At 44.4% G+C, this 23214-nt stretch overlaps 1 protein-coding gene across 1 annotated transcript in view; it reads left to right on the top strand.

The window, feature by feature from the left end:
- The window catches only part of LOC142255791 (SH3 and multiple ankyrin repeat domains protein 1-like), a 391018-nt gene that overhangs the window by 283804 nt on the left and 84000 nt on the right, over positions 1-23214 (top strand). Inside the window, exons 3-5 of the mRNA XM_075327238.1 lie at positions 14044-14247; positions 17392-17463; positions 23012-23120. Coding sequence (XP_075183353.1) covers positions 14044-14247; positions 17392-17463; positions 23012-23120 — 385 coding nt within the window. The remainder of the gene's footprint in view (positions 1-14043; positions 14248-17391; positions 17464-23011; positions 23121-23214) is intronic.

Raw genomic sequence — 23214 nt, 5'->3', positions numbered from 1 at the left:
AGGTGTCATGACACACAGGGTACACATGGGCTAAAATACAACGGTGGGCCCTGGCACTAGGGGGAGGGGAGTGGGGTCATCCATCACCTGCACTCACCTGCAGCTGTACCCTGCACTCCCTGACATCCTTATAGGGGTTCTTTCATCTCATTTCGGACTACGTTCCTAAGCCGTCACTTACCCTAAACTCACCCTGGCTAGTGAGCAAGCTGACAAGAGCACTAGTCTAGCCTCTACAATACAGAAAAACAGGTGTAAGGAAAACAGATAAAGGAAATAGACATGAAAAGTAAAAACACATACAACAACGTCAATGCAGCTAACACCACAAATGCACACCACACGAAAACGTCTTCCAGAGCAGGCTCCTTCCAGAATAGACCACATACAAATGAGGATTCAGTTTCTATCACAGGCATTATCTGATCAGGCACATGACTTTAAATAGTGAAGGGGAGTGATCGCAAAGAGCTGCACCTGGGATTAACAGCTACAGCCAGCAGCCAGGCAAGAAAAGGTGCATAGCCCTTACAGCACTACTAGCAAGAAGCTGTCATTGAAGTATCAGCAGTGGATCTGCAAGCAACCAGGCTCTTTGACCTTCTAATTCCAGACTCGCCTGAGGTCTCCCCTGGAAGGACACACTCATGACACCAAGTACCACTTCAGGGCAGTCCCTGGGTCTACAGGAGCTGACAGATGGGTCAAGGCAGATATACAAGCCACAAGCGAACAAGTGCAAAAGATGTTGTTCAGCAGTTCAAGGTCAGGGCAGGAAGCACAGGTTCAGGCTACAGAGCCAAGATCAGACTGGACTGTTAAACTAGCCAGGTCAATAACGGACACTAAGTGCAGAACACAGCCAGACAGAGCACAAGATGAAGTCAGACTAAACCAATAATCAGGTAAAGGTGTGGAGTCAAGAGTTGTCTAATATAGGCCCAGCTAGCAAGGGATTGGCCAGAGAACCAGGTCTCTGTAGGACACGCCTGTAGAGACTGGCCACGCCTGCCTATAGCCAGGTGGAGAGTCTCCAGATAGGAGGATGCAGACTAAACCGATAATCAGGCAAAGGTGTTGAGGCAAGAGTTGTCTACTAGAGGCCCTGCTAGCACAGGATTGGACAGGGAAACAAATCTCTGCAAGACACAGCAGGGTTAAATTCCTGCAGAGACTGACCACACCTACCTATAGCCAGGTGGAGAGTCTCCAGACAAACGGATGCAGCAGAGCTTGGTTTGCTGCAAAGCAGCTCAGCAAGAAAACCTGCCACTAGGGGGAGCAGAGCGATGAGTTGGAACGGCGTTGAAAAGACGTGAGAGACATCCGCGTGACACTGTGACACCATATCTTATAAGAAAGGAAGCAAACCAGTTTTGGAATTCAATAGTCAGCAACATACTGACCCGAGCATGTGAAATGAGGAGTATTTACAGAATAGAAAGTAGCCTTTGCTAAATTCTTCACCGGTGTGACTTTTATGGTCCATCCAGTAGATGCACCATTTAACTAGTTTTCCCAAAAAATACCCCAAACATACCTTAAAAAGGGACTTTCAAAGATCAGATGTTCTTCATTGCTATATAAAGTCAAGAATGACATCAAGCCCTAAAGTGACTTTTTTATTGCCTGATGCTTCATGTGCCGCTTTTGCATTTTTAGTAGGGTCAGAGGAAATAAAACCTGATGAGAACAAGATCTTTAATTACCTGTTATTTTATGAGATATGTGAACTGGTCTATTTATGATACTAGTATCTTCCAGTGGCATAAATTGAAGCTTGTGAGCCCCAATGAAAAATCTCCATGACCCCAGAAACTATCGGAGATCTTTAATAGTATTAATCTTGTGTCACGAGTGGCAGTCATGTGGTTTCTGGCCATAGAAGGTCACAGCCTTAAGCTGCGCACAATGCTCCCTGACTTTCCATTATTCCTGCTGTCAGTATTCATTGGTATAGGTAGATTTCCTGCTGGATTTTTCTCTCTCCCTTTCGGACCTTTCGGAGTGCACCTTCCACCTAGCCATTGATTGTCAGTATTCCCTTGGTGTTTATACACCCCTTCCTTCCTTGGACTGGTGCTGGTGATATTTCAGTTCCTTCAAGCTGAGGTTGCAAACAGGTGGTTTGTACTCCTCCGTGGTATCATTGCTGAAACCTCTGCTGAACTTCTACCTGGCATCTGTGGATAAGAAGTTCATGCTTTTCCCCCTGTGTTTCCCCTTTGTGTCTTCTTTGGTTGTTTAGTGGGGTTGATGAAGAGCTCATCCCATCCGCTCCCTATTTAGGGCCTAGCACTATGAACACCTAGGGTCACGTATCCAGCTCAGTGCATAGGTGTGGAACCTATCTAAGGTGGTGAGGGGCCCCAGAGACCAGCAGTAGGTTTGATCAGGGGTCACCATCTTCCCTCCCCCGAGACATAGGGTTTCCCTTCCCTTCCCTTTTGCGCTTGATACTTCCTCATACCTAGCATGATATCTTGTCATATAAGCCAAAAAGACCTTTTTGGTGCCCCCTAGGCTTCAGGGGTCGGATGCGAGTTCAACCCTTTCACCCATTATAGTTAAGTTCCTGCTATCTTCTCATGTATCAGAGAGGCTATTGGACCTCCATTGACACCAAGGCCTAGATGCTCAGGGGTTTAACACAGGCACAAGGGTTGCAATTGTACCGAAGCCCTTGACACTAGCGAGAATCAAGAGGTCTTTTTGGTCCATATGGGAAGACCATTACCAATCTTGACCTGTGATGATTGGAGGCCCAGTTGGAGATTTTGTTTTGTGGCCTACAGGCTTCAAGTTTGGCCACTATGGATGCAACAATTAACTCTGCGGCCCTTAGTTAACAGAGTGATTACTGATATTGTAACCCAGAGAAGCCAACGAAAGTCAACAGTTTTTACTAGCAACCACTAGCTAATCCAAAAAAACCTCCTTGTATGTCACATCCTACAGGTAATATATTAAGATAGTGGGATAGCTGAAGTTTCAATGTCACTTTTCTGTGGCCTAACCACGAATAAACAAGATGAAGGTAATCTGTGGGAACATTCAGGAGAATTCTCACTGATCTCCCGGCGTAGCGCATCAATATGCCTCTATTAGTCAGACCTTCGGGACTTTCTTTAAACTCATCGTAAGAGTCTTTGGTGATCTTAAGATTTCCATGGAAACAGTAACCAGGGAGTGTGAGCTGTTATCTTCGTAGAAACGATGATAGAAAAATCTCACTGCAGGTGCCTGTGCGAAAAAGAAACAGGGACAATCCAAGCATCACATGACTCCTTCCAAAAACCAGGAGAAGGACATGGACAATCGAGAGGAGTCCCCGGGATATAATAATGACCACTTATCTATGAAACCATCATTAGGCTCATGTTTGAGTATTCAGAGCTTTTGAGTAGGTCAACTGATATCTCAATGGTGACCGAAGTACCCACTCATTTGGCAATTATAAAGCATAGTATAGTCTCCGGGCTAAAGAAGGTCCTGATGGAAGGGTTTGGGGGCATAGAAGTCTAAAAAAATCCTAAAAAGTTAATTATGATATACCTGGTGGTGAGACGTTGTATCATATGCATCTACCGGTACTGTAGTTGTAATTTTTTTGCCTTGACTTTTTGAGCCACCGGTTGAACCCATACTTTGCTCTTTCTTATTTATTTACCATATTTTCCGGCGTATAAGATTACTGGGCATATAAAATGACCCCCAAATTTTCCAGTTAAAATATAGAGTTTGGAATATACTCGCCGTATAATACTACTCTTCTGTATGTGGTACCCAGTACACAACAACCAGTCAATCACGGCAAGCGATGTACAGTACCTTACCGGCGATTGGCTGGTTGTTGTGTATAAATCCTTCTTGGATTGGTCAGCTCTCCCTGCCTGCCCAGCCCTCCCTGTCTCCAAGACTATCAGAGCGGTAGCGCATCCTCCTGGCCTGCCCTTGTATCCTATTACCTCCTTCTCTGCCAGGGAGGGGGGCCGGTAGCGGAGTGGCAGTCACAGGAGGCAGGGGCTATACTAGGTTACTGTGATGCTGCAAGTGATACAGAGGGGGCCCAGATACTCACTACTGCAGGCTCTGCTCCAAGCGGGGCTGCTCTGCTCTGTGCCAGGCTGCTTTGCTATGTGTGTGGCTGCTCTGCTTGGCGCAGGGCTGCTCTGTTCGGCGCGAGGCTGCTCTGTGCGGCGGGCAGTGAGGCAGAGGCCATTCTAAAGATGTCAGCGGTGAGGGCTTCTTCAAATAATGACGGCTGGAGTCGGCGCATGCGCAGATGAGAGCTTTAGCCGAGAGCTCCATCTGCGTACGCGCCAACTCTAGGTGCCATTATTTGAAGAAGCCCTCACCGCCGACATCTCAGAATGGCCTCTGCCTCATTGCCCGCCGCACAGAGCCGTGAGACGCTGGGCCGACCCACGGGGCACAGAGCAGAGCAGCGCCGGCAGCACACTGCATAGCATTGCCCCTACCTACTTTGACCCCTCTTCACCACCCCCCGAAAAAGACGATAGCTAATTATATGCCCTATAAGATGACACCCAGCATATACGACGACCCCCAACTTTTGAGAACATTTTCAGGGGTTAAAAAGTCATCATATATGCCGGCAAATACGGTAATCACATCTCTCTGCTCTGTTGTGCCTCTTCCTTTTTAGATTTGGATTTATGGTTGTTTCTTGATACTGGGGTTTTTGTGCTCTCTTGCCAGCAATGAAGGCTCCATTCACACTAAAAGCCCCACACACATTAAATGAAAGTCAGCCTGTCACAGCTGTCTCTTCGCATTATGATACTAGTGACAGATTCAGGGCTAGAAAGACATTACCATGTTCTCCCCTGTATGTGAATGTAGTTTCCTTTCATTTGGGGAGGAGAAGGTTAATGTCAGTATTCCTTGCCAACAACATCTTCATCACCTTCCCAGATGTTTCTGGTTTGGACCATTCCCAGTCCCTATATATACCCTCTGCTCCCACTGGAGGGTGCTGGTTTTTCACTCTCATTTGGATGCTTGGTCAGGAGGTGGAAGGAGCTGATGGAGCTGTGTAGGCTGCAGTCCTGTTTCTGACTGCAGCTGTGTTGTTATTTTTCCGCTGTCTGTCTTTCCTTCCCTTGATGTGTTATTAGTGCAGTGGTGGGGCTAGCGTCCCTCACCTGTAAGCCACTAACCAGGGCTATTACAGGGCCTGCTAGGGTTTCAGGTATCCTGTTCGGCGACAGGTGTGGAACCTGTATAGGGACTGGCTAAGGGTGTAGGGTACAGCTGCAGGTGAGTATAAGAAGTGTCCATCTTCCCCTCACTAGCGCTAGAGCCCCTCATTAAAGTGTCCCGGGTGTACTCCTTGTGTTGTAGTGTGTTGCGTCGTGATTATTATTATTATTTATTATTATAGCGCCATTTATTCCATGGCGCTTTACAAGTGAAAGAGGGTATACGTACAACAATCATTAACAGTACAAAACAGACTGGTATAGGAGGAGAGAGGACCCTGCCCGCGAGGGCTGAATGTCTACAGGAGGAGAGAGGACCCTGCCCGCGAGGGCTGACAGTCTACAGGGGATAGGTGATGGCACAATAGGTGAGGACAGAGCTGGTTGCGCAGTGGTCTACTGGACTGAGGGCTATTGTAGGTTGTAGGCTTATTGGAAGAGGTGGGTCTTGAGGTTCCTCTTGAAGCTTTCCACGGTAGGGAAGAGTCTGATGTGCTGAGGTAGAGCATTCCAGATTATGGGGGATGCACGGGAGAAATCTTGTACGCGATTGTGTGAAGAGGAGATAAGAGAGGAGCAGAGAAGGAGACCTTGCAAGGATCTGAGGTTGCGTGCAGGTAGGTACCGGGAGACTAGGTCACAGATGTAAGGAGGAGACAGGTTGTGCATGGATTTGTATGTCATGGTTAATGTTTTGAACTGGAGTCGTTGGGCGATGGGAAGCCAGTGAAGGGATTGGCAGAGTGAAGAGGCTGGGGAGTAGCGAGGGGAGAGGTGGATTAAGCGGGCCGCAGAGTTTAGGATAGATTGGAGGGGTGCAAGAGTGTTGGAAGGGAGGCCAGAGAGCAGGAGGTTGCAGTAGTCAAGGCGGGAGATGATGAGGGCATACAGCGATACAGTGATACAGCCATACCCTTCGATTTCACCAGGATCTGATAACCATTTCATGTGTATGGGGGCCACCCAACAGATAATGATGGGAGAAAGAAGGATGCGGAAGCTGGAACTTCAACACCCACTCCTTTTGTTTTTCTGGGGAGATAAGTCGCCGCCATAGTTGTCTGGCTGTGTCTTTCTCCTCTCTCCCCACTGAAAATACAGGAATGCTTGGATGAGTGTAGAACTCATAGATAAGGGGGAGTCATGAGGGAGAGCTGTCTGCCAAGTGGACCTTCTGCCAACAGGTATCTTATGTACAGTCAGGGCCAGAAATATTTTGACGGTGACACAAGTTTTGTTATTTTAGCTGTTTACAAAAACATGTTCAGAAATACAATTATATATATAATATGGGCTGAAAGTGCACACTCCCAGCTGCAATATGAGAGTTTTCACATCCAAATCGGAGAAAGGGTTTAGGAATCATAGCTCTGTAATGCATAGCCTCCTCTTTTTCAAGGGACCAAAAGTAATTGGACAAGGGACTCTAAGGGGCACTTTGCACACTGCGACATCGCAGGTGCGATGTCGGTGGGGTCAAATTGAAAATGACGCACTTCCGGCATCGCATGCGACATCGCAGTGTGTAAAGGCTGGATGATACGATTAATGAGCGCAAAAGCGTCGTAATCGTATCATCGGTGCAGCGTCGGCGTAATCCATGATTACGCTGACGCGACGGTCCGATGTTGTTCCTCGCTCCTGCGGCTGCACACATCGCTGTGTGTGAAGTTGCAGGAGCGAGGAACGTCTCCTACCGGCCTCATTGCGGCTTCCGTAGGATATGCGGAAGGAAGGAGGTGGGCGGGATGTTTACATCCTGCTCATCTCCGCCCCTCCGCTCCGATTGGCCGCCTGCCGTGTGACGTCGCAGTGACGCCGCACGACCCGCCCCCTTAACAAGGAGGCGGGTCGCCGGCCACAGGGACGTCGCACGGCAGGTGAGTGTGTGTGTGAAGCTGGCGTAGCGATAACTTTCGCTACGCCAGCTATCACCACATATCGCTGCTGCGACGGGGGCGGGGACTATCACACTCGGCATCGCAGCATCGGCCTGCGATGTCGCAGTGTGCAAAGTGCCCCTAAGGGCTGCATTTAATTCTGAAGGCGTCTCCCTCGTTAACCTGTAATCAATGAAGTAGTTAAAAGGTCTGGGGTTGATTACAGGTGTGTGGTTTTGCATTTGGAAGCTGTTGCTGTGACCAGACAACATTCGGTCTAAGGAACTCTCAATTGAGGTGAAGCAGAACATCCTGAGGCTGAAAAAAAAGAAAAAATTCATCAGAGAGATAGCAGACATGCTTGGAGTAGCAAAATCAACAGTCGGGTACATTCTGAGAAAAAAGGAATTGACTGGTTAGCTTGGGAACTCAAAAAGGCCTGGGCGTCCACGGATGACAACAGTGGTGGATGATCGCCGCATACTTTCTTTGGTGAAGAAGAACCCGTTCACAACATCAACTGAAGTCCAGAACACTCTCAGTGAAGTAGGTGTATCTGTCTCTAAGTCAACAGTAAAGAGAAGACTCCATGAAAGTAAATACAAAGGGTTCACATCTAGATGCAAACCATTCATCAATTCTAAAAATAGACAGGCCAGAGTTAAATTTGCTGAAAAACACCTCATGAAGCCAGCTCAGTTCTGGAAAAGTATTCTATGGACAGATGAGACAAAGATCAACCTGTACCAGAATGATGGGAAGAAAAAAGTTTGGAGAAGAAAGGGAACGGCACATGATCCAAGGCACACCACACCCTCTGTAAAACATGGTGGAGGCAACGTGATGGCATGGGCATGCATGGCTTTCAATGGCACTGGGTCACTTGTGTTTATTGATGACATAACAGCAGACAAGAGTAGCCGAATGAATTCTGAAGTGTACCGGGATATACTTTCAGCCAAAATTCAGCCAAATGCCGCAAAGTTGATCGGACGGCGCTTCATAGTACAGATGGACAATGACCCCAAGCATACAGCCAAAGCTACCCAGGAGTTCATGAGTGCAAAAAAGTGGAACATTCTGCAATGGCCAAGTCAATCACCAGATCTTAACCCAATTGAGCATGCATTTCACTTGCTCAAATCCAGACTTAAGACGGAAAGACCCACAAACAAGCAAGACCTGAAGGCTGCGGCTGTAAAGGCCTGGCAAAGCATTAAGAAGGAGGAAACCCAGCGTTTGGTGATGTCCATGGGTTCCAGACTTAAGGCAGTGATTGCCTCCAAAGGATTCGCAACAAAATATTGAAAATAAAAATATTTTGTTTGGGTTTGGTTTATTTGTCCAATTACTTTTGACCTCCTAAAATGTGGAGTGTTTGTAAAGAAATGTGACAATTCCTACAATTTCTATCAGATATTTTTGTTCAAACCTTCAAATTAAACGTTACAATCTGCACTTGAATTCTGTTGTAGAGATTTCATTTCAAATCCAATGTGGTGGCATGCAGAGCCCAACTCGCGAAAATTGTGTCACTGTCCAAATATTTCTGGACCTAACTGTATATGGCAAACTGTACATTTGACTCCATTAAGCCATGTTCCCATTTATTGTAAATTCTGTGGGGGCTTTTTTCGCTGCGTTTTTTGGGTAATAAATCTGGTAAGAAAATTAGATTTGATTTTATGCAAATTGATTCTTTAAGAACGCTTGTGAACTATCCATTCTTAGGGGGCAATTTCTCTATGGTGAGCCTATAAAAAAAAACCCCACTATAGAACTATAGAAAACGAAGTATAGTACTGCAGGATCAAAGGTTTTCTGTACTAAAAAAACCCCCATAAAAATGCTGCATCAAATCTGCATCAAATAAAGAGGAAAAGGTAGCAGACAATAAAATATAGAGTAATGCAACACTTGCACAAGAAAGAAATTGCATAAATTGGTGAGGAAACCTACAGAAAGAATTTGGAAAAATAGCAGAAAAAAATGCAGAATTTATTCTTTGTGTGCTTCTAAAAATCTAAATTTTAATTATTTTGTTAGTATTTTGTAAATCCTCCTTTGGGTTTCAGCACTGACCGATTCCTTCTGACCTCTCGATTAGATTAAGGCATGTCTCCACAGAAATCTGTTCCCAGGTCTCTTCTCCACGTTCCCAGTGTTGGTGTATACTGGTCGGTCACTTGGGGATGTATACAGCTTTTTCTTCACCCACAAGTGTTGGATTGGGTTGAGGTCTGGGGACTGTGGGGACAATCCAGCACCTCTACTTCATTGTCATTGAACCCTTTCTTCCCCAATCTCGGCGCATGCTTCGGGTCGTTGTCCTGCTGGAACACTATGTCGTCCTTTTCATACCCATAGTACTCGAGTCTAGGAAGTAACTCATCTTGTAGGATCCTCACATATAGCTCAGCATTGAGACCACCATCCATCCTGGTCAAGTATCCAACACCTTTGGTTGTGAAACACCCCCATATTATCAGACTTCCTCCACCAAACCTGACGGTTCCTTCAGTTTCTCGCCCTTTTCCCTTGTTTCTTCCAGACCCATTTGCCCCCATCAGAGCCGTCTATTGACTTTAATGTCATTGCTCCAAATCACCCGTTTCCAATCTTCTACTTTTCGTACTTCTTGGTAAACTCGAACCAACGCTTCTTATGACGATATTGAAGTTCAGGATCCTCCACCATTCCAGACTTGTGTAACGTGCGTCGCTCGGTGCCTGCATGAACGTCTGTGATCTCACTATTATGGAGCAGACGAGCCGCCTCTACTGCCGGGTGTCTCCAGAACTGATAGACCTTGTGATGAGTGACTTGGTGACTCCAATATTCTGCCTGGATGTCACCACTTGGATTTTGAATGGATGTGCGGACTTTATTTCGTATTTTGCCAACTGTCATGGCCTCACATGATGCAGTTTGGCAATTTTATTAGCGAAAAGAGACCGCTATCGATGAGCTGGAAGATGCAGTTTCTCTTCTTGAGAAATCTTCATGGCTGCTCCTCCAGTGACCTTTCGCTTGGGAATGAACCTAATAACACAATGAGCTATTAGGGAATGTGAGAACAGGTTGTAATTTGTAGTATACAGGAAGGAAAAGGAGCAAAACAGTAACAATGCAGTGACATGAGAAGAATCTGTATAATTAATCAGATGCTGAATAGTTGTAATTCAAATTTATATATGCGATAGCCAAGATAATTGTCTATAAACTGAACATCATCTCACACTCAAAGCTGTAGAGGATGGTGAGATATGAAGTCTGAAAGTCAAAAGTTCAAAACATTGTTACCCTTTTGCTCTTCCGTGTATATATACTGATGTAGCACAGTAATGCCCTCCTGATCACTTCCTGTAACAGTTAACTACATTTAGCTACAGACGTGTCCAATGTTACCTTTCTTCAAATTTTGTTAAAAACTCTACATTCTCATGACTAAGTGACAATCTTGCAAAATCCTTGACAGGCTGCAAGTTACAACCACTGGGTGGCCACTTTTAGACACATTTAGTACGAATAACTCCCAACAGAGTATCACTAAATTACGTTTTTGTTTTCTTTTTTTTGGGGGGGAGGTAATCTCCAGTACATTTTGGGATTGGTCAAAGCAGGAGGAAAGGTAGAGGTGCGATTGCGACTATGGTTAACGGAAAATTGGGACATTGAGTGTCCAGTTTCCTCCTTCCCGATTCTTCGAAAACTTTTCCTTAGCGGTGTCACGGGGTCCTTCTCTAGTATCACACAATCAACAGAGCGAGAGATGAGTGAACAATACTAAGAATCTTTACTCTATGCAATCCAGAAGGTCCACAAAATAATCCACCACACAGAGGGTAAAGTAGTCCAGTAATAGGATAAATGTCAAGAGGGATGAGTTGCAATCCTCCAGCAGTCCTTATCTGGGGAATCAGGGTTTCTCCAAGTTTCTCTGGGGTGCTACCTGTAGCCTCAGCTTCCCACACAGAGGATGAATCTTACTGTTTCTCTCTTGTCATTCTCAGGAAGAATCCCCAAATTTCCAGGTAAGCAGACAGGTTGAGTGAGAGATGAGTGAACAATCCAAAGAATCTTTATTCAATACAATCCAGTAGGTCCATAAAATAATGCAGCACACAGAGGGTAAAGTAGTCCAGTAATGGGATAAATGTTCTGGGAGATGAGTCACAATCCTCCAGCAGTCCTTTTCTGGGGAATCAGGGTTTCTCCAAGTCTCTATAGGGTGCTGGCCTTAGCCTCAGCTTCCCACACAGAGGATGAATCTTACTGCTTCTCTCTTGTCCTTTGGTGCTGGCTTTAGCTTCAGTTTCTCACACAGAGGATTAATCTTACTGGTTCATTCTTGTCCTTTGGTGCTGGCCTTAACCTCAGCTTCCCACACAGAGGATTAATCTTATTGCTTCTCTCTTGTCTTTCGGTGCTGGCCTTAGCCTCAGCTTCCCACACAGAGGATTAATCTTACTGCTTCTCTCTTGTCCTTCGATGCTGGCCTTAAGCCTGCTTTACACATTACAATTAAGCATATGATATCGTATGCGATCGTAACCACCCCCATCGTATGTGCGGCATGTTCAATTTGTTGAACATGTCGCACAAACGATTATTTGCCATCACACGTACTTACCCTTCCATATGACCTCGATGTGGGCTGCGAACATCCACTTCCTGGAGTGGGAGGGACGTTCGGCGTCATATCGACGTCACACGGCAGCCGGCCAATAGAAGCGGAGGAGCGGAGATGAGCGGGACATAAACATCCCGCCCACCTCCTTCCTTCCGCATTGCCGGCGGGAGCCGCGGGACGCAGGTAAGATCTGTTCATTGTTCCTGGGGTGTCACACACTGCGATGTGTGCTACCTCGGGAACATTGAACAACCTCACGTTCAGTTTTTAGCAATTGAACGACGTGCAGGCGTTGAACGTTTTAACGTTCAATCGCAATCGCACGTAGCTGTCATATGCTACAATATAACTTACGATGCCAGATGTGCTTCACTTACGACGTGACCCCGTCGACACATAGTAAGATATATTGTAGCGTGTAAAGCCCGCTTTAGCCTCAGCTTCCCACACAGAGGATTAATCTTACTGCTTCTCCCTTGTCCTTTGGTGCTGGCCTTAGCCTCAGCTTCCCACACAGAGGATTAATCTTACTGCTTCTCTCTTATTCTTCGGTGCTGGCCTTAGCCTCAGCTTTCCACACAGAGGATTAATCTTACTGCTTCTCTCTTATTCTTCAGTGCTGGCCTTAGCCTCAGCTTCCCACACAGAGGATGAATCTTACTGCTTCTCTCTTATTCTTCGGTGCTGGCCTTAGCCTCAGCTTCCCACACAGAGGATTAATCTTACTGCTTCTCTCTTATTCTTTGGTGCTGGCCTTAGCCTCAGCTTTCCACACAGAGGATGAATCTTACTGCTTCTCTCTTGTCCTTCGGTGCTGGCCTTAGCCTCAGCTTCCCACATAGAGGATGAATCTTACTGCTTCTCTGTTGTCCTTTGGTGCTGGCCTTAGCCTCAGCTTCCCACACAGAGGATGAATCTTACTGCTTCTCTTGTCCTTTGGTGCTGGCCTTAGCCTCAGCTTCCCACACAGAGGATGAATCTTACTGCTTCTCTCTTATTCTTCAGTGCTGGCCTTAGCCTCAGCTTCCCACACAGAAGATTAATCTTACTGCTTCTCTCTTGTCCTTTGGTGCTGGCCTTAGCCTCAGCTTCCCACACAGAGGATTAATCTTACTGCTTCTCTCTTATTCTTCAGTGCTGGCCTTAGCCTCAGCTTCCCACACAGAGGATGAATCTTACTGCTTCTCTCTTATTCTTCGGTGCTGGCCTTAGCCTCAGCTTCCCACACAGAGGATTAATCTTACTGCTTCTCTCTTATTCTTGGGTGCTGGCCTTAGCCTCAGCTTTCCACACAGAGGATGAATCTTACTGCTTCTCTCTTGTCCTTCGGTGCTGGCCTTAGCCTCAGCTTCCCACATAGAGGATGAATCTTACTGCTTCTCTGTTGTCCTTTGGTGCTGGCCTTAGCCTCAGCTTCCCACACAGAGGATGAATCTTACTGCTTCTCTTGTCCTTTGGTGCTGGCCTTAGCCTCAGCTTCCCACACAGAGGATGAATCTTACTGCTTCTCTTGTCCTTTGGTGCTGGCCTTAGCCTCAGCTTCCCACACAGAAGATTAATCTTACTGCTTCTCTCTTGTCCTTTGGTGCTGGCCTTAGCCTCAGCTTCCCACACAGAGGATTAATCTTACTGCTTCTCTCTTATTCTTCAGTGCTGGCCTTAGCCTCAGCTTCCCACACAGAGGATGAATCTTACTGCTTCTCTCTTATTCTTCAGTGCTGGCCTTAGCCTCAGCTTCCCACACAGAGGATTAATCTTACTGCTTCTCTCTTATTCTTCAGTGCTGGCCTTAGCCTCAGCTTTCCACACAGAGGATGAATCTTACTGCTTCTCTCTTGTCCTTCGGTGCTGGCCTTAGCCTCAGCTTCCCACACAGAGGATGAATCTTACTGCTTCTCTTGTCCTTTGGTGCTCGCCTTAGCCTCAGCTTCCCACACAGAGGATTAATCTTACTGCTTCTCTCTTGTCCTTTGGTGCTGGCCTTAGCCTCAGCTTCCCACACAGAGGATGACTCTTACTGCTTCTCTTGTCCTTCTCAGTTAGAATTCCCATATCCCTAGGTAAGCAGACAGGTTGGGTGGCTTTCAGGCCCCCCACCCCCAGACATAGGGACAGAAGCACTACAGGGGGTGATTTCCAGCATTTGGAGAGCTGGGGAGTAATGAATGGACAGTCAGGAAATCTCATCAGGGGTTCAACAAAAGGCATGCAAATAGTAACTGAGGTAAATTGATTAACCTACAGACAAGACAAGGAATACATAGAATGAACAAGGCAACACTGATTTTTTTTTTTTCTTTTACAGAAATGCCTCCGATTTAATCCAGATGCCACCATCTGGGTTGCGAAGCAGCAGATACTGTGCACCCTGAACGAGAGCCTGAAGGACGTCCTCAATTATGGCCTCTTCCAACCAGCAACCAACGGAAGGGATGCCAAGTTCTTGGACGAAGAGCGGCTCCTCCGGGAATATCCGCAGTCCTTCGAGAAAGGAGTTCCATATTTGGAGGTCGGTATCTCCATTTTTAAGGGCAAAGAAAAGGTTTTATATGCCAGGATTGATGAATAATTTAATTAGGGGAAAAAAACCCAGTTCTGGAATATTTTCATCTGTCGGAAAATATAATTGGTGCAATACGTCTTTCATGAAAGTTTTAGACACTTCGTGCGTTACCTTGTTAATAATCAGCAATGGACAAAATGCTGCAGGCGCAGAATTTAATCATCTTGTTACAAGCGGAGTTATCAGGATCCTTTTTGCTTTTTTTCCTTCTTTTTGAGCCTTAATGGGTACATCAACTGTTGATCACCATTTTTCACTTTCCGTAAACTAAATTCCATCAGAAGTCCAGTAACTTTAAGAATATGCTAGATTATTTATTCTGTATTCATCCTGTTACAGATCGTATTATACTTCAGAGCTGCATTCACAATTCTGCTGACCTTTAATTTAACGGGAGTCATCAAATTGATGATAACAGAAGAAATTACAGCTCAGAGTAGGGCAGGCAAACACAAGCTGAAGCCCACCCATACTTACCTTATACTTCAGAGCTGCATTCACAATTCTGCTGACTTTGAATTTAAAGGGAGTCATGAGATTGTTGGTAACAGTTAGGATTACAGCTCAGAGTAGGACAGGCAAACACAATCTGAAGCCCACCCATACTTACCTTATACTTCAGAGCTGCATTCACAATTCTGCTGACTTTGAATTTAAAGGGAGTAATCACATTGATGATAACAGAAAAAATCACAGCTCGGAGTAGGGCAGGCAAACACAAGCTGTAGTCCACCCATACTTTGTTGCTTAGAATCACAAGACCACCCGCTTTTGGGTAAGGTTTGCCTTTTCACCCTAGGACATCACTGAATTTGCTGTTTGTATAGAAACTTAAAGAACTGTCCCAGTGTCCTAAGGATAGGTTTACTAGTATCATATTAGTGGAGAACCTCTTTAAGTTTTTAGAAGTGACTATACAATTAACTGTTAAAAAAATAAATAGTCAGAATTGTGAATGCAGCTATGGAGTCCAATGCCAATTTCAAGAGGTTTCCAGAATCAAATTTATGCATTCAACAGATTGGCAAATCCTGACAGTGTGCATTATGCACACTATCAGGATTCCCCTTTTTTGCTAAATTGAGCAAATGTTTACAAGGCCATAAGTATGTGATTTGCAAACTTGGGAAAACTAGATTCTCATCAATGTTCAATATTGAGAGGATGAGAACCTAGTTGGCACGTGACCACTTGCTCGATCTGTCAAAGAAGAGGAATCCTATACACTGTTAGGATTCTCCAGATAGAGTGACTGTAGAAATTAAACTTGAGCTCAGAAAACCTGTTAAATGTGACTTATACTTTCAATAAACTTAGTGCAGTGATTATATGAAGCTTGGATGAATATTTTTCTGATAAGATACATCACTTTCTCCACTTATGAGCCACTCCTTCCTTAACCCTATGCTTTAAAAAAACCTGCTTTTATCAAAATTGTCTGACTGTGAGGTGTCAGATTATCCATAGAAATGGGAGGAGGTGGAGTGAGGAGCAGAATGAGGAAACAATACACAGAAAGATTTGGTTGAGCTTTCTAACAAGTCTTTTACCTCTCCCCAGATAGAACTCCTATAATGGGCAGAAATAGGGTTACTCCTCAAGTACACACAGCACATTTTATTGGGAAATGTTACTTGAAATTCTGGGTACCTTCTGGATAACTAGAAATGGGGGAAGGGGGAAGGTGGAGTTAGGAGCAGAATGAGGAAACAAGCAGAGGAAGACACAGAAAGATTTGGCTGAGCGTTCTAACAAGTATTTTACCTCTCCCCAGATAGAACTCATATAACGGGCAGAAATTGGGTTACTTCTCATGTTCACATATAAGACAGCTTATTGGGAAAGGTTACTTGAAATAATGGGTACCTTCTGGGTACCTAGAAATGGGAGAAGGTGGAGTGAGGCGCAGAATGAGGAAACAAGCAGAGGAAGAAACAGAAAGATTTGTTTGAGCTTTCTAACAAGTATTTTACCTCTCCCCAGATAGAACTCATATAATGGGCAGAAATAGGGTTACTTCTCATGTACACATACAAGACAGCTGTCACGCTGTACTCTACGATGTACAATAGCAGTACAGCGCAGTAATGTGGGACTGAGAGGATTCCTGAAACTATCTGAGAAGGTAGTTAGCTGGTAAACCACTAGGGGGCGTAAAAGTGGAGGAAACGTATGAGCAGGGAATTCCCTAGCAGAGGTAATACTAGTCAAGCACACCAGATGGCAGTAGAATCGTCAGAAAGCCGTGTCACAACATGAGGTCTTGTAAGTACACAAGGGAAAAGTCTAAACGTAGTCAGAGGGAAGCAAATAGTCAGTAGCCGGGAAATCAGAGCCTAGAAGCGAGGGGGAGTGGGAAGACAAGACAGAATTAAGGTAAACAGATAAGGAACGAACAGGGAGACAGCGGGAGAGACACTGATGGAAACAGACAACAGAGGAGGTTAACAGGTCAGGTGAACACGGAGGTCAGGAGGGGGCAGGGCAGACAACAGGTCACTCACGAGCAGAACACAGCAGAGCCAGAAGTATCACTGGCGAAGTCCAAGAGAAACAGTGCCCTAATAAAGCAGCCTGACCTCCAGAACGAGGCAGAAAGGATTAACCCCTAACGTGACTTGCATCAGAAGTGAAACTAAAAAAAAGGCTCAGCTCCAGCTGAGCCAGGAGTCAATCATGACAACAGCTTATTGGAAAATGTTTCTTGAAATTTTGGGTACCTTCTGGGTACCTAGAAATGGGAGAAGGTGGAGTGAGGAGCAGAATGAGGAAACAACTAGAGGAAGACACAGGACAGTTTGGTTGAGCTTTCTAACAAGTCTTTTACCTCTCCCCAGATAGAACTCATATAACAACAAGACAACTTATTGGGAAAAGTTACTCGAAATTATGAATTTCTTCTAAACTCACGAAAGGACAAGATATGTAATGTTTTTGTCAAGTGTTTTATAAGTATTGATTGGTTTTGGCCCCCTGTAATATATACTGTATATATATATATATATATATATATATATATATATATATATATATATATTACAAGGTGTCATGAATATTTCACCCTAACCTCTTGTTAATCATTTTCCTTAGTTCCGTTACAAGACAAGAGTTTACAAACAGACGAACCTAGATGAAAAGCAACTGGCAAAGCTCCACACGAAGGTGAGCATTATGTCCAAGATAATAAGCACCTCGCATTCATTTAATTTTATGGGAAAGTAATGAACGGTGGCGATATAATGTAGCCAATATGAAAATATATAACCCTCTATATACTTACTAAGCTCTCAAGTGGTAGTCATCATAAGGCCTCTTAAAGAAGAGCACTTGTAATTAACCATCATATAGAAATGGCCCTCAAGGCACTGCAATAAATCGCCGTGGTTTTCTTATACTCATACTGAATATTGAAATTGCAATACCAAGAAGGAAAAGTGACGAAATGATGGCAATCACAGGAGGGATACATATTGTACTGATCTGCAAATGCTGGAAAAGTAGAAACAAAATGTTTAAAACATCTCATTTAATTCAGTCTGGAGTATGAGCACCTCGTGTAGAAATCCCGGCACTCTCAATGAGGTTATTAATGGTCGTCTGAGGAATGTTCTACTGCACTAAATGCAATGCAAATAATCAAAATCCACTGCTGGCAGCTGCCAGTGCATTAGTCGACCAATCATGTCCTGGATGAAAGTGATAGGAGACAAGTCTGGAGACTCTGCAGCCATGGGAGCATTATTTTATATAGAGAGAACTATGGAGTGTGTAATATACTATATGAAGATGTATTGGGTGTGTATTATACTATAGGAGGGCTATGGGGTGCATTAGATTATATAGAGGGCTATAGTGTTGCATTATATTATATGGATGACTATGGGGTTACATTATATTATATGGAGGACTATGGGGTGCATTATATTATATGGAGGACTATGGGGTGAATTATATTATATGGATGACTATGGGGTTACATTATATTATATGGAGGACTATGGGGTGCATTATATTATATGGAGGGCTAAAGGGTTACATTATATTATATGGAGGACTATGGGGATACATTATATTACATGAAGGACTATGGGGGTGCATTATATTATATGGAGGACTATGGGGTGCATTATATTATATGGAGGGCTAAAGGGGTGAAATATATTATATAGAGGACTATGGGGGTGCATTATATTATATGGAGGACTATGGGGGTGCATTATATTATATGGAGGATTATGGGATGCATTATATTATATGGAGGGCTATAGGGGTGCATTATATTATATAGAGGACTATGGGGGTGCATTATATTATATAGAGGACTATGGGGGTGCATTATATTATATGGAGGACTATGGGGGTGCATTATATTATATGGAGGACTATGGGATGCATTATATTATATGGAGGGCTATAGGGGTGCATTATATTATATAGAGGACTATGTGGGTGCATTATATTATATATGGGTGCATTATTTTATATGGAGGACTAATGGGTTATTCTACATGGGGGTGCATTATACTATATGGAGGGCTATGTGGAGGCCAATATATTATTTGAACGGCTATGAGGGAGCTTTTATACCTTATGGAGGGTCATTATACTGTATGCAAACAATTATACAGTGTGAAGTAATGTGTGGGATCCATCATACTGTGCGGAGGGCTGTGCGGGGACCGTTATACAGTGTAGGGACTATTATATTGTATGTAGGCCCACAATACTTCATGGAGGGCTGTATAGAGTCACAGATGGGGATCATATTGTGTTGGGGTCCCCAAAATTTTTTGAGGTAGTTTAGTGGGGGGTGCAGTAAGATCTTCATACTGTAAGTGTGGAGGGTGCTGTGGAAGAATTCACAGTTTCGGTATCATACATTGTTTGGGGGGTACTTTTGTTGGCATCATATATTATGGGTGCAATGAAAGGGGAGTCTAGGGGCTTCTCTAGAAGGAGAATTACTTTGTAAGGGCTGCAAAGTTGTGAGGTGTGTTCTAATGTGACCCAGCCAAATATCAATTATTATTTACTTGTTTTTGGGGTGGGGGTGGATATAGAATTTCTGCTATGGGACCTCATGTTTCCACCCTGACCAGTAACATGTGGTCTGTGGTTGTTTTGTTAAAAATTGGCTTCTGGGACATTTTGGAGTCATGATCGAACCATTGGTTCCATCACCAAATCAATGTAACCCCGAGCTGTTAGTGCACCTGAAATGAAGACTTAAGGGGTCTGACTTCCATTCATTATACCACCCCACACCATAATCCCAGGAGTGGGATCAATGTGACATTCCCTCATAAAGTCATCTTCATGGTATTGCCCACATGGTCTCTAGACTAATCTATCATTGCATTCGAGACAATGAAGAGGATAGACCTCCGTACCAGCTTCCATTGCCATCTTGCTGAGATGCTGGTATGAGCTCAATGGGAACCTGTAGCCAAACATCTGGCTCGTAGCCCCTTGTTGAGGGAAACATCTTCTGATGATCTTTGTAGACTATGTTTGATGTCTTGAGAATGCTGGTATGAGCTCAATGGGAACCTGTAGCCAAACATCTGGCTCGTAGCCCCTTGTTGAGGGAAACATCTTCTGATGATCTTTGTAGACTATGTTTGATGTCTTGAGAATGCTGGTATGAGCTCAATGGGAACCTGTAGCCAAACATCTGGCTCGTAGCCCCTTGTTGAGGGAAACGTCTTCTGATGATTTTTGTAGACTATGTTTGATGTCTTGAGAATGCTGGTATGAGCTCAATGGGAACCTGTAGCCAAACATCTGGCTCGTAGCCCCTTGTTGAGGGAAACATCTTCTGATGATTTGTGTAGAAAACCAAAGAAAAACTCCTAAAATTAATATTTATTCATGTTCAATATTAAAAATACTTTTTACCATAAAAGCATGATAACTTTTAAATAACTAGAATGTGACCAGTCTACATTCTAGTTATTTAAAAGTTATCATGCTTTTATGGTAAAAAGTATTTTTAATATTGAACATGAATAAACATTGATTTTAGGAGTTTTTCTTTGGTTTTCTGCACTAGTACTCCTATTTTTCTACTGTTTTTGGTTTATAAGATGATTTGTGTAGACAATGTTTGACGTTTTGAGAATGCTGGTATGAGCTCAATGGGAACCTATAGCCAGACGTCTGGCTCTTAGCCCCTTGTTGAGGAAAACTGCTTCTGATGATCTGTGTAGACAATTTTTGACGTCTTGAGAATGCTGGCATTAGCTTGATGGGAACCTGTAGCCAAATGTCTGGTTCGTAGTCCCTTTTTGAGGTAAATGGCTTCTGATGATCTGTGTAGACAATGTTTGACGTCTTGAGAATGCTAGTTTGAGCCTGATGGGAACCTGTAGCCAAACGTCTGGTTCGTAGCCCCATGTTGAGGCAAACGTCTTCTGATGATGTGTAGACAATATTTGATGGTTTGAGAATGCTGGTATGAGATCGATGGGAACCTGTAGCCAGACGTCTGTTTCGTAGCTCCTTGTTGAGGGAAACATCTTCTGATGATATGTGTAGACAATGTTTGCCATATGAGGCTTCATATGTCATGTCCAAATTCTGTTGTCCTACGAAACATGGAACCAATGATGCAGCCATTGCTACAAAGTGTCCCAGGAGCAGTTTTTTAACACAACACCATCATCACGTGAGAACAATTCATGGATGACCATTAGTAACCTCACTGATGGCAGCCAAGGTAGTAAGTGGTGGGATTTCTCCACCAAAATCATACTCGATAGTGAATAAATCGAGAAGTTTTGAAAATGTTGATTCCATTTTTTGATCATTAGGATATCAGTAATTTGTCTTTCCGTCCTGTGATTTCCATAACTTTTCCTACTTGATATTAAAAATGGTGCAACTGTAGAAAACAATGGAAATGTACAGTAGCTACATCTCCTCTCGCGTGGATAGAATTGCTCTAAATACACATACCCTAAGGACATGAATTGGTCACTTTGATCATCATCATTAGCGCAGTGCATTTGTTTTTTCAATTACTGCAATAATTTTCCATTCTTTGAATTGGAAGATGACGCCTTGGCCCTTTTCATGGCACCGGAGCCGTCAATTCTCAGCTTATATGGTGCAAAACTCAGATAAATCACCGGACCAACTTGCTTAGTGGAAAATAGTGAGGATCGTTCATCAAGGTGTCAGCGGGAGCAGAGATAATAAAATATCGATGATTTATGTGTAGGGACACGTGAGGGTGGCTTTATAACCACGCAGATCAGTATTTCTTCTTAATGGTGCAAAAATAAGTGAGATGCAGATTGTCGGAGCAGAGTAATGCTTAGTGTCAGCTCCATGGCACGCACGCGGGTCTATTCGATGACTATATGTCCTTCCCCAAGCTGAGCTGCTGTATACTAATCTGTTTTCAGTAACGGATATTTCCGGGATCCTCCTGTTATCCATAGATGTCTGAAATACGCCATTGATTCATGTACACAATTTTCTCCACAGATCAATTCATAAAACCAATAAAATACATTTGGCAACAGGATAAATCTCAATTTAGCAATACCAGATGGGCCACAAAAAAGACTCCTGTTACCCTCATGTACTGTAGCCCCCAGCAACTTTCATATGACCATCATCTACTTGTTGCCAGGCAGGTTTTTTTCTGCGAAGAGAAGTGGTTGTAGCACCGCGACCCTGCCTGGACTCCAACTTACTCATCGCCACTGTTGAGTTGCGTCCTCCTCCATAGCCACATATGTACTCGTCTGTCTCTTTCTCCCTTGGGGCCTGTGCACGCCGCACAGGCTGCCCGGGAATGTGCTTAGAGCACGGGTGCACCGGCCCTCCACTTAAAGGCTGAGAGGCACTATGTATTTAAGGCACCTTCCCATTAGGGTGGGTGCCTGCACAACAACTTCAGGTAGTCAGTGTCCTGCCTGTCTAGCTAGTTGTCAGGTCCCGTTATCCCTGTGTCTGTCATCTGTACCTGAATCTGCTTTCCCATACCTATCTGCCCCGGTCATCCCAGCTGTACCTGCCTGCGTCTGTGTCCATGCCCGAGTCTCTCTCCCGTCCTGGGGTCAACTGCCACAGTCCCCCAGTCACTGCCCTTGGAGTGGTACCTGGCGTCTAACTCGCGGTAGGCACTTACTTAAGCTCCTCCCACTAAAGGGTAAGCCCGGGCCCCCCCTTGTGGTCCAGATGGTCCACGAACCCTACTCGCTGCCCCTACACCAGCCGCTAGCGTTACAGTGTGTGTGAGTAGCCAAAATGGAGCAAGGTCCAGTACATATTATTCCCAGAACACCATTGTTCAGTTGGTTAATTTTCAGACCTTCCCATTCTGATGAAAAGCAGTATACATAGTTTGGGGCAGAAGGTATGTAGCACAAGATCCATGGGCGATACCAAGAAGAGTACACAACTACGTAGTCAGACACCGACCATTGTTTTAGATGTCCAGGAGAAAATGGGAAAATCCGTAAAAATATCCCAGCACGTACTGACATCTCATGAAAGAGTTAAAGAAGTAGGTTAAGCATAAGCGATGATCGGAGGAGGTCTTTTGGGTCTATCATGGCCAATGAACCGAGTTTCCATCTAGCCGGATTTGGTGATCTGCAGAACAATAGGTTCTGGAAAATGAAAAATAGATGGGTTTGGCTCCTACTTGGTGTCAAATTATTTGATATCTCTTATTATTTTTTTTTTTTTTTTGCAGGCTGGTCTGAAAAAATTTCTAGAGTATGTACAACATGGCTCAGCTGAGAAAGTGGCTAGACTCTTGGACAAAGGCCTGGATCCCAACTACCATGACTCGGAAGGTGGAGGTAAATTATACAATCCCATGGATGGAAAGTTCACAGCTACACTTCTGACACTAACCCGCGAGGGAGCAGATCTGTAGTGTCAGTTGGTGGTGAA

This window comes from Anomaloglossus baeobatrachus, chromosome 11, assembly GCF_048569485.1.
Source record: "Anomaloglossus baeobatrachus isolate aAnoBae1 chromosome 11, aAnoBae1.hap1, whole genome shotgun sequence".
NCBI classification, from domain to species: Eukaryota; Metazoa; Chordata; class Amphibia; order Anura; family Aromobatidae; genus Anomaloglossus; species Anomaloglossus baeobatrachus.
This window is presented reverse-complemented; position numbering and strand designations above follow the sequence as displayed.